We start from the raw sequence: 11652 nt of genomic DNA on the forward strand, positions 1-11652 counted from the left end.
TCTCGTGTAGCAAGGGCTAAAAAGCGTCTATTTTGTGCGGCGTTGTGGCTCCTGAGTGAGCGGGGGAAGTCGGAGCGGCGGCTCCGGATCGGTGATGTGTGTTTATTGCGATTGTTGCCTAGTGTTGTGTGGACGATGAGGCTTTCTTACTTATGCGGTTTTTGTCCCGGTTCTTTTAGAAACTGGGTCACTTTGTGCTGTTTTTGATCCGATTTTCTTTATATACTGGATCAACTCTCTTCTTCTTAATGCAAAGCCGGAGCTCCCGACCTCGTCAGATTCGTCAAAAAAAAAGACTTAATAAATAAATAATGAGCCTGTATAGAACACATGTCTCACAGAAGTGACGGCTGATGAAGCTCCTGGATTGCAACATGACCCATGTTGTGAGTATCAACATGGACCAGGTTGCAATCCCAGGTTGAGCTCCCCAAAGAAAACGCATCACGCATGCGAGGCGGCGGACGGCGCGATGAAAACTAGTCAGTGAGCACTAGCATTTTCCAGAGAGTACTCGTCAGATACAAGGCTCAGCGTCGCGCCGGATCTTTCCAGTTCCTTGGCGCCCCCTCTCAAGCCTTATTTGGTTTAGAGGATTCCTACATGATTTTCACTTGCGGGTTTTCTTTCGCTGAGCGAGCATTCCTTCCATATGAATGAATGGAGATACTAAATTCCAAGGATTGTGTCCATAGTGGTCAGATTTCTAAAAAAAATATTCTTAGAATTAGGTAAGACCTCATGAAAAATTGCGAAAGGCTGTAGTGGACATGACATCCCAATTAGTATTTAACTTCTATTTATATGATTTAAAAGTGAACGCGAATAAAGGAGGAATGTTCCTCATGAGTCCCCTGAGGGCACGATCCCAGAGGTAGTGTCGAACGAGTGAACCATGACGTTCTGTCTAAACATTCACTCCAGTAAGTGGTTCGACATGACGAAAGCTCGCCCAAAATTCAGGGGAGCGCACGTGAAAAAAGAAAGAAACGGGTTAAACCAGCTACGGTAACTCTCAAACCGTCCGCATATGTCTAAAACATGGAAGCTATTCAACACGGGACTATATCAGTCCACGAGGTGATCCGGACGTGTTTTCTCCCACAAACCAAAGACAAACGTGGGGTTGTGCGGGCATCCAGGCCGTTGCCACGCACGCTTCTGACCGCCCTGGCGCACCCAAACCCCCACCCGTTCCTCCCACGCTTTTCATCTCACGCGTCGCGTCACTTGTCGTGCCGTATTCATGCCGGTCCAGAGCATTGCAGCGGCTAGCATTAATGCCCGTGACTTTACCGGACGGAAGGGCGGTGCAGACGGATGCGACCTCTTACTGCCGGCATTCGTGCTGGCCGAGAGAGCGTCACCCGCTGCTCGCCCGGCTGAACACGCCTCGTCGCCGCATTAAAGCGGCCGCAGACTGCCCGCCTTTCTCCACTAAAACCCGCACGTGTGCCGAGAAACTTACTCCGACCACACGTTCGTTCACGAGTCGCCCGTCATTAAACACAATGCCGGTTGGCTCCGGCCGTCCCCCACTGTTTAAAACGATGCCAGACGCCGAGCAAAAATCGTCGAGGTGTGGCGTGTTGCTCCAGGCCGGCACGCGGTGGACCACGACAACACGGGCATCGTGCCTGCCGTGGACAACATCGTGTCGCACCGCTCCTCCTGTGGTGCTGCTACTCGTGCCATCCGCCGTCAACGTGTCCGTGACCGTGCCCTACCGGTGGAGGTCGGCGACGCGGCTTCCAACACGTTTGTGTCTCGCCGTCATCATCGAGGAGAAGTAGAACACGGGAGGCCGCCGCCGCTTGGGTCCCAGGAATGCCACCGTCGAGGTGACGCCGACGTACACAACCCATGCCTTGCCGGTTCAGTACAGACCATCGTCGCCTCCCGCCTGAGCTTCACGGATGCGGAGACCCTAATCCCCTCGGCTGAAACACCCCCTTTGCCACTCCGATGAGCGGCGCATCCGAACATAGGGAAGATACACCGAAAGAATATATTTCCAGGGTTCATGACAGTCCAACGAGCGGGTTGCCAGACATGGGAAAGACAGTGGGATCCGCCGCGGCCTTTTGTACACTAGTCTGGTGTATCCTGTCGTGGGAGTGGAGCTCCTCGCGTCCGGACTTGCACATAGTTTTAGTTATTTTAGTTAAAATATGTCCAATTTCATCCGTTTTATATGAAATCCGCTGCGTTTACATGAGTTTCATCCATTTTGTTGAAAAAGTGTTTGAAATATATGCCGGCAACATTGGATGGCTGCCTCTCGCATCCGTGTTCACGAACTGACCCCATGTCCGCAGACGGATACAAGAGGAAATTTACGGGTTGCCGTTGGAGATGCCCTTGGCTGCTTTTTGCAAAAAATAGTGATCAACAAAAGTGTAATATTGACTTTTTATCCAAGCATTTTCTCCGGTTTCTCTCGGCGGCTAGAACAAACTCTTCCCTTCAGGCTTCGTCGACAAGCCCGTGGTGAGGGCCTGTGGATTCGCCACCCCTCCCCGTCTGGAGCATTTTCCAACTCAGAGCCACTGTGCAATACACTTATCATTACATGAGACATGCTGGGAAGTTAAATTAGCAAACACCTCCCCGTGGACGAAAGCATGGATACTGAACAACAGTGCAATACACAGATCATTACATGAGACGACAGGATGTCAAGTTGAATGATCATCAGATGGAACTGGCTTTCCCAATACTACAATGTATACACATATGATGCCGTCCAAAAAATCAGAAATATCTTGACCGCATCTTGGTCATTGCTGAACTTCGTGGTCGTGTTTAGGACTGAATGAATGGCAATAGCAAAAGAAAAAAATGCCTAAGCTAACATAAAAGGTTAATGAGAACATGTTCATTGTTCTGTCATTGACCACATAGGATGAGTTGAAGCACAATGGCCAGCTATATTCAGTGAGATACTCGGTGCCAGCGTAGAGCATTATCACAGTTACTGGCAGGATATTAAAGTGTGGTAAGAAGCGCATGTCCTTGCTACTTATGGTCGATCCAACACGCCACCAACAGAATAGAATGACATTCTGAAATAAGGAGAATATATTAGTTCAAATGTCCCAACTTCACAATAAAAATAAAGTAAATAAATTCCTAAATGGTGGAGTATTCATTCATTCAGGAGATTAGCAAAATTTGACTTGGGTGATACATATAATTGAACAATTTACATGTTAAAAATTGAACAATTCGCTCACACAGCACTTACCTAACGAGGACTTATACTGCACATGTGCTTGATATTGCTGTTGACACTTTCTGCTTGTTGGAAATTGTTTCCATCTGCAAAAAGGCATGGAGTAGAGTTTCTCTGAGCTTGAACAGAAGAAAAGCAACCATGCTGGTCCCGAATGTCATCAAGCAGAGATTGTGAACTGTTTGCTTCCCAAGGACTAGAGAAGTTCCTGCGATTTGGTTCAATTCTTGGCAAATAATCATTGTGCTGCAAAGAGTTGGATTCTGATGAAGCACAGAAGTTCCTGTGGTCTGGGTCGGCTCTCGGAGCATAGCCACTGTGCTGTACACCATCATGTCCAGTGTCTTGACTAATCAGATGCCTTTGTCTATCTAGCAAAGCGCGGATCCATCCACGTCTTCTAGAAAGAGTTGCAAGCCTTCCAGTTGGAGTTGATACACCCAAAGTTGAAGCTCGTGAATCGGCATGAATGTTTTGCCTAGGAATCTCCCTAGGCGATACATTTAGATCAAACCCTTGAAAAGTTTGCCAAGTGTTGATTGACGGTGACCTTCCGAATGTGCTAATGGGTGCAGTCGTGCCTAACTGGGCAGAATTGCTGTTAGTAAGGCTTCTAGGATGCGTTGATCCCTCACCACTGAGTCTACATCCTCCACAATACCAATTTCCTTCAGGTACTTCTCTTCCCAGGCCGACACAATAAGTATGTGCCGAGGAATCACAAATATCACATAATAACATTAGACTATCTTCACCACCTTGATTGCACTCTATGCACATAAGATTCTCGTATGGGTCTAACCAGCGCCTTATTTCTTCTTCCGTTGGCTGATAAACCTGTGCAAGAAGCAAGAACATAAGCATATGCCCAAACATACTAGGGTGTTATACCTTAGGTTTCAGCAGCAGTACTTTTAGTGTTATATCTCGGACTGACTACTTTGCAGTGGCATATATCTTAATTTTCCTACCAAGTTATTTTTTAAAGTACAGTAACCCCTACAATAAAATTTGAGCTGCTTAAAAGAAAAACAATAGCAGCAAAAAATCAACTGTCACAGAATTCACGGTCATATTATCAACCAAAATTCAAAAAGGTTGCTGAAAATTGACTGTAAGAACCTACTGAGGACATAATATGCAGGTGGAAATGCTCCTAAACACAACAATAGCACGAGTAAACAACAAGCCTAAGGAATGCTTACAACATTAAAGAGCCCGGCATACCAGAGAGGTAAAAAATTGCAAAAGGTTTGCTGCCATGATTAAGGATTGAGGTACATATTCATGAAACCTTACTAAAAGTAACAGTCCACAAGTAATTCAGAACATATTGCCCTCAAATTTAAATATCTTCCCTGTTGTAACTGCACCTTGATACATATGTTAGCGATGCACTTTTGTTACTGACAATTTTTCAGTCACGTGGTAATCAGCAAATATATTAAAAACGAATGAAATGGAGAAGTTAATTACCAATAAAAGACCAAGTATAAGACTAATTATATAGATTAATCTTCAAATGCAGAATGACAATGAAGATGTTTACCAATCATGTGTTGAATTACTCACCCATAAGAAAACGAAATGAAATAGCAACTTAATTGTTACCAGATCTGAAATTATATAACAACTACAGCAAGGAGACTTTACCTGATCACGCTCTTCAACCTTAATTACAGACTTTTTCAGCTCCAAATCAAGATCCACTTTTGATGACTTGGTAATCGTGGTGAACCGCCTCTTACACAATGGACACCTTGACTCGACCTTAGACCACTCCATGATGCACGCAAAGCAAAAGTAGTGTGAGCAACAATTCAGCACTCCCTGTAGAGTCGTCCTCTGATCCTCAGAGAGGCATATCCCACACCAGGGCTTCCCAGCATCTACTAGTTCTTTTTTCTCCTTTCCTTTGTCCCATCCATTCCTTGTAAAAGAAAGCCTCCTCGGTGACACAGACAGCATGGGCTGAGCCACCAGAGATTTAGCCTCTCCCAAGTCCCTGACATCCTTATCTGAGACATGGAATTCAGAATCTGAGGATGATTGCGAGACGAGTAACCTCTTCTTCCTCCTGGCCTCTTCTATCCTGTTATCACCCAATTCCTTGTCTGAGGCATGGAATTCAGACTCTGAGGATGACTGCAAGACACATGTCCTTTTCTTCCTCTTAACTTCTTCTTCTCTGACATCGCTTAATTCCTTATCTGATATATGGAATTCTGAATCTGAGGATGACTGCAAGACGCGTACCCTTTTCTTCGTCTTAACCTCTTCTTCTCTGACATCGCTCAATTCCTTATCCGAGACATGGAATTCAGAATCTGTGGATGACTGCAAGACGACCCTTTTCTTCGTCTTAACCTCTTCTCTGACATCGCTCAATTCCTTATCCGAGACATGGAATTCAGAATCTGAGGATGACCCCGATACCCCCCTCCTTTTCCTCCCCTTCCTAACTGCAGCTCTCACTGGCTCACCCTCAGGTTCGTCTTCAGATGTTCCAAACTCAAATTCTGATGAGTCTGAATCAATAGCTGGCCATATATCTGCCTCGGCAACTGGCACTGGCCGGTCTACCGCCACCTGCCTCCCAAACCTGGCCTTCTTCCTTGAATTACGGTTTACCTTGACCTGTTCATCCTCCACGATGAAGTCGTCGTCATCATCCTCGTAGTGCTCGATGACAGATCGCTTTCTTCGTCGCCTTACAGGCGCAGGCTTCCGAACCTTCCGCTTTGAAACCTTACTAGTATTACTATTCCTCCTCTTCTTCCCTCGTCGCTGCTTCGAAGCGGGTGTATTCTTAAGCCTCGGTATCGTTTTGGTGTGGCTGACACCGAGTCCGTCCTCTTCGTCGTCCTCAAAATCATCATCGTCACCCTCCAAATCAGGGTCGAAATCTGTGTCCTCGTCCCCTGCCCCCTCGTCCAAGTCAGGATCAAAGTCCATGTCCTCCTCCTCCGCATGCCTCGGCCGATTAGATCGCTGAGCCACCGGAGGCATTTTCGCTTTCTGGCTGCGGCCACCACATTTCGTCTCACAGTTGGACCGTCGCGGCTCCTCTTCCTCGTCGAGATCTTCCTGGTAGTCGCCAATCTCCTCATCTTCCTCGAGCTCCTCCGAGTAATCGTCGTCGTCTTCATACCTGCGCCGGCGAGACCGAGCGGGAGCCGGATTCGCCTTCCTCTTCACCAGCCGCTTTGGACGCGGCGTCTCTTCCTCCTCGTCCTCGTCGTCCACCTCGTACTCCGCGTCCGAGCCGCCTCCCTCCTCCCCGGCACTAGAGGACGCGGCGTCTCTCCCTCCGTGGCCGTACTCCAGCTCGTCGACCTCCTCCTCCTCCTCCTCTTCCTCCAACACATACTCCTCGTCGCTGTCGTCCCCCTCGAGCTTCCGCCGCCGCCGGCCCCTGCCCTCTCCCGTGCCCATACCTACCTACACACCAAATCACCACGAATCAGGACCAGATCGCCGGATCCCAACCTGAGACACCGCCGAAACCAAGCAGCCGCCAAATTACCACGCGAGAGCCGAGGCCGGAAGTCACCAGGGAAGAGCAGTGAAGCAGAGCAGCAGCCTCAGCTGGCAGCACCCTAACCCCGGATGGATTTGTGGATAATATTTTGCGGCGTGGATTTTGAATGGGCCTGTATAAATACGACCGGGTCAGAGAAGGCGGCGGTGACGGGAATTGGGGAGGCTCGGCTGAGCGGGGAGGGGAGGGGAGGGGAGGCGAGCAGCTCGGAAACGGGAATGGAAGGGTGGAGGTTACGAGGGGAGGAGGGCGGGCGGAGGAAGCATCGCGTACGGGTACGGCAGAGGGAGGTGGGGTGGGGTGGGGTTGGGGACGCGCTGGCTGGCTGGCTGGCTGGCTTTTATCGCCGCGTAGGTGGGAGTGGGGCGGGGTGGTGGTGGTTTGGGTTTGGCCAGCTCCACCGGCGCTTCGCTACTCCTCGCTAGTGGTTGGACCGTTGGCGTTGGCGTTGGCGTTGGCGTGCGCTGCTTTTGCTTGGACTAGTCGCCCGCGTCGCGGCCGCGGCGGCATCGTGGCCGTTCACATGCTTATTTTCGCTTGCGCCGCTGGTAACCCAGCTGGCCGACTGCTCGTTTGGTTCGGAGTATCAGGCAGCGCATCGGCCGAACTGGGCCTGGCCTAGTGGTGCCGGCGCCTGACGTGTCCGTGACTCGGCAGCAAAATTCGATTCGGTGGTACCTGCCCTGCCCATCCAGGCATCATCATCGTCGTCGTCGTCTCGTGGTGGCCTGGGGATCGGGCGGCTTTCCTGTGTTCTATTCCTTCACGCTAGGCTGTGTTGCACACAAATAGAGACAGACAGGGACAGGTACTCTCTGATGCAACCAGACTTATGAGATTCCAACAATCCCATTCCATATTCTGGCTCTTGCTCTTACATCTACTAACTTTGAAATAACTGCAAGGTCTACTAGACCGGAAAGCACACCCGACGACCCACGAGCTGGATCAAGCTCGTGTCGCAGCGGAGCCATGTTGCGGTATGCACATTTAGCAACACCAAAAATGTTGAATCAAAAAAAAAAAAGACAGGAAAGCGGTAATGTTCTTTCATTGATTCAATTCAAGACTAATATAGCAGTCCACGATCTAGCTCACTCACTGATCACAGCCGCGTCCCAACCATTTAGCAGCAGCGCCCAGTTGTCCACTTGTAACCTGCCTCTAGAGCGTACACTACCACCAATAGCCAAAATTCTGCAGCTGGTTGACAGGTTTCAACAGGGACGACTATATATATGGCAATCCATCACGAGAGGTAGTAAACTGTTTCTCCTATACCTACCGCGTTGCTGTCAAAATATAAGCAAATACTAATATGCTTTTACAGCTATATATATGTTTTTAAGCCTCAACAGTGGGCTGAAAATTGATCACCTCAACAATGTTTTTTCCTTCCAGGACCGTGTTACATAGAGCTGGGGCACACGGCGTGCTTTCACAGCCATCTATCTAACTACAAGTTTTTTGTTCTCAAGATCCACTGGGTAAGAAAGCGGTAAGGTTCTTTCATCTCAATCTGAAACTATTTCTAACAGTTCATATAATCTTGAGCAAAGCCGCATCTCAAGCATTTCTGCATTTGGGACCAACAATGCCCAAGTTGGCCAGCTGGAACAGCGGTTTGCAAAACTTATGCAGCAGGTTGGTTGATTTAAACACCAATGCCTATATGGCAATCAATCAAGAGACGGAATTGCTGTAAAAATAAGCAGGCATCAAATTATGGAGCTTACAGTAAATGCCAAATATCGGATTATAAGAAAATAGTAATTTGTTGCTGTGAACCATAGGAGGCGGGTTTTTTTGTTCATTGCTGATAAAATCATTTTATGCTATGATCACTGTCGTACTTTGATACTTATAAACAATTTGTTCAAAGAAATGAATACATAACTAATTGGGGTTCCCTGCCTACAATTATGATGTGGACTTGCTTAGCTACTAGAAATGAAAGGAAATAAAAATTATTGTCACACCATACTCAAACCAAGAAATCTTAGCACATACCCAGGATACCAGCTGTCTTACTCTTAACTCGAGGAACAATTGCGTTATAAACTATAAACACTGATAAGTAATCAGCCAAGTGATCAGAGTAACAGTACCTTGCAGCTCCGTAGTACCTACTTCTCCCTACGTCACTCACACCTCGCCCCTGGTAGCAGAGGGTCAAGAGGCCTCCCATCAGAGCCAGGTCAGTGGAAGAGTAAATTCAGAACAGTTCTTTGTAATTCACAACGGTATAAATTTTACAGTTTGTCTAATTCACATATAGATGTTTTTTAAGGATGTCACATCTAAGCTCCCACAAATATATAATGCAGCAACAAGAAAAAAAAACTAGGACAAAAAAAAATAGACCACAAACAGAGTGAACATCAGCTTAATCCAAACAATCTGGATGTGTCCTAGACAGACCCTAAATTTTATGTACTGCTAATCCAAACAATGTCTGGAAAAAACACCGACTGAAGTTAATATTGACCCCACAGCAACAATCAGCTGCAGTTAAACCAGTGCAATAAGTTATGAGCACAAGACGGGCTACATGATCTACATATCGTTGCATATTTATGTATTTATTCATTGTTTTTGCGAGCGAGCATTGCAGTTTACAGGTGACAGATTAAAAAAAATAAACTTTGAATGAAACAATATTTTGGCCCGATATGTATGAACTGCATTTGCCTATTATTCCTTTGAAGCTGATTCAATTGGACCAATGTAACATTGTAGCATGTGGTAATCAAATAGACAGCATTCTTTCTTCTGCAGTGCTTCTGGTTGTGCATTTGCTTCATAATATATTAGCCCATAATCACATCAGTTCCAAAGTTTGTGCTAGCCAATTCAGCACGGTTAGTTAATTTTCCTTTGATATTGACACGAAGTGAAAACTCCAGCAGGAAAACTATACACCAAATTGTGATGCTGGTTTCAACTTCCTAGTGCATCAGAACCAAATTATGATGCATCGTGCATCTTATTGCTGCAAAATGATCTGCCATGGAGCTGTTTTGCTCTTGTAGGCATGCTCGGTGCTTCTGTTTTTGCACTATGGAACCAAGCACTCATCTTTGAAGTCAGCCATAAGCAACACAGTCAGAAGAGAGCAAACCCTTATCCCAATACGACCATAATGAAGCATCTTTTTTTTTATGTTTTTGACAAAATGAAACATGTAAAATGATTATGGTGAAATTAATCATGAGCAGCAACAGTGTTCTCCAACCAACAAATGCATCAGCATGAATTCCACCCATACCACCAACATCGGCATCTAGATTACAGAAGCAACGCTTTCCTTTAGAAATACAGGTTTTGCCTAAATTTCAGCTTTATTTCATCCTAATGTCAAGCGTATTTTGAAATCTATATATACCTTGGGACTTCAGCAAGAATTCCAGTTCTTGTGCGTGCTGATCAGCGCCGACAGCAATCCGGCGGACGCCGTCAGCGTGGAGCTACCGAGCAACCCTTTCCCGTTAGTCACGTCCCCTAGCGCCATGAAGGCATCCGCCACGTCCTGCACAACGGACAGACGCTTCAGCAGCAGCTTCCCCCGCATCGTCCTCACCGCCTCGTTCTCCTCCCCACAACCCTCCGCCAGCCGCATCTTGATTGAAGACTCCATCTTCGTCACCTCTTCCAGCTTGATGGTGATGGAGCCGGCGTAGCCCAGCAGCTCGGCCCAGGCGCTGAGGCGCTGGAGGCGGGGGAGGAGGTGCGCCGGGAGGAGGCCAGCTTTCGCGAGCCAGACGAACTGCTCGATGAAGTAGTAGACGCCCTCGCCGCCGTAGGCGAGGAGCACGAAGGGCGGAGGGAGGGGGCCGGGGTGCGCGCGGAGGGCGTTGACGTCCTGGACGAACTTGCCGAGGCGGAAGGCCTTGCGGCTGAGGCCGAGGCTGGACTCGAAGGACTTGAGGCGCGCGGAGGCCGGCGGGGGCAGCGGCCCTGCGGCGAGGGCGAGGCGCGCGGCGTAGCGTGAGATCTTGAGGAGCTTGTCGACGCCGTCGCGGCGGGCCAGGTAGGCCTCGAGGTGGGCGAGGAAGTCGCGGGGAGGAGGGCGCGCTGCGGCGGTGGTCTTGCGAGCCTCCGAGGCCATGGCGGCTGTTGGGTGGGGCGGCGGGGAGGTACCGGTGGGCTGTGGTTGCGTACGCTATGCGTGTATGATGCGGGGTAGTTGCCGTGTGGTGGCACGCCGGATCGGTTGGAGACTTGGAGTCGACGACCAAGGCAGGAGAGGAGAAGAGGACGAATCATTGGACTAGCGGTGCGGACCCGCGTGTCAGCGTGAGAACTCGGCTGGGCATTATCCCCCATTCGCTGTTTGGTGTTTTTAGCACTTTGCGTTGGGTCTCATTGACATTTACACATTGTTTGATTGCTTGCATTGCATCAATGGTCAGATTAGAACTTGTTGTTTGGTTGTTCATATTTGTGCTTCAGAAATGAGCAGATGTAAAGCACAACTGCTTAACTGTGTGCAAGTAGTTGTTCTGTTCACCCCTTTCAAATGTAGTGGTCTTATTTCTCAGATGTAGCACTTCATATCAGACATATAAGAACAACACATCACACAAGAGCAACAGTCATAAGCAGCTATTAAGCAGTGCATAAATACTAATACGATATAAGTTTAAGACTGCAGGGCATCTAATATCCCTACACGACCTTAGGGTGTTGAACCCTGGGCAAAAAATACAGTTTCACAGCAAGTTTAGACGACCGATGCTAACAAGTTCAGACTAGACTAACTGGCAAACTAGAGGGCACGCTTGATGTCACCCAAGCAGTTGTGCTTCTCGCACCTGACCCTGCACATGATTGAGCTGCAGGTGTTGTAGACTTGCACCTTCAAGTCTAGCCCGGA

The 11652-nt window shown here is 48.1% G+C and overlaps 2 protein-coding genes across 5 annotated transcripts; both read right to left on the reverse strand.

The window, feature by feature from the left end:
* Positions 1-2678: 2678 nt before the first annotated feature.
* LOC123092385 (uncharacterized) lies at positions 2679-6979 on the reverse strand. The gene is made up of 4 exons (XM_044514155.1): positions 6762-6979; positions 4889-6672; positions 3248-4072; positions 2679-3065 (listed from the first exon to the last, which is right to left on the reverse strand). The coding sequence occupies exons 2-3, from the start codon at positions 6668-6670 to the stop codon at positions 3248-3250; spliced, it is 2607 nt and encodes an 868-aa protein (XP_044370090.1). The 5' UTR covers positions 6671-6672; positions 6762-6979; the 3' UTR covers positions 2679-3065.
* LOC123092386 (peroxisomal membrane protein 11-3-like) lies at positions 6500-11005 on the reverse strand. 4 transcript variants are annotated; one of them, XR_006444527.1, is made up of 3 exons: positions 10162-11004; positions 8885-8934; positions 6500-6676 (listed from the first exon to the last, which is right to left on the reverse strand). XR_006444527.1 is itself a non-coding variant. In XM_044514156.1 (2 exons), exon 1 carries the CDS (start codon positions 10882-10884, stop codon positions 10171-10173), a length of 714 nt encoding a protein of 237 aa, XP_044370091.1. In that variant the 5' UTR covers positions 10885-11005; the 3' UTR covers positions 7808-8475; positions 10162-10170. The 4 variants fall into 4 exon arrangements, 1 of the variants encoding a protein (XP_044370091.1); XR_006444526.1 differs by lacking the exon at positions 6500-6676 and adding an exon at positions 7808-8475 and having other exon boundaries at positions 8885-8957; positions 10162-11005; XR_006444525.1 differs by lacking the exon at positions 6500-6676 and adding an exon at positions 7808-8475.
* Between the last annotated feature and the right edge of the window lie 647 nt (positions 11006-11652).

The sequence above is a fragment of the Triticum aestivum genome, chromosome 4B (genome assembly GCF_018294505.1).
Source record: "Triticum aestivum cultivar Chinese Spring chromosome 4B, IWGSC CS RefSeq v2.1, whole genome shotgun sequence".
NCBI classification, from domain to species: domain Eukaryota; kingdom Viridiplantae; phylum Streptophyta; class Magnoliopsida; order Poales; family Poaceae; genus Triticum; species Triticum aestivum.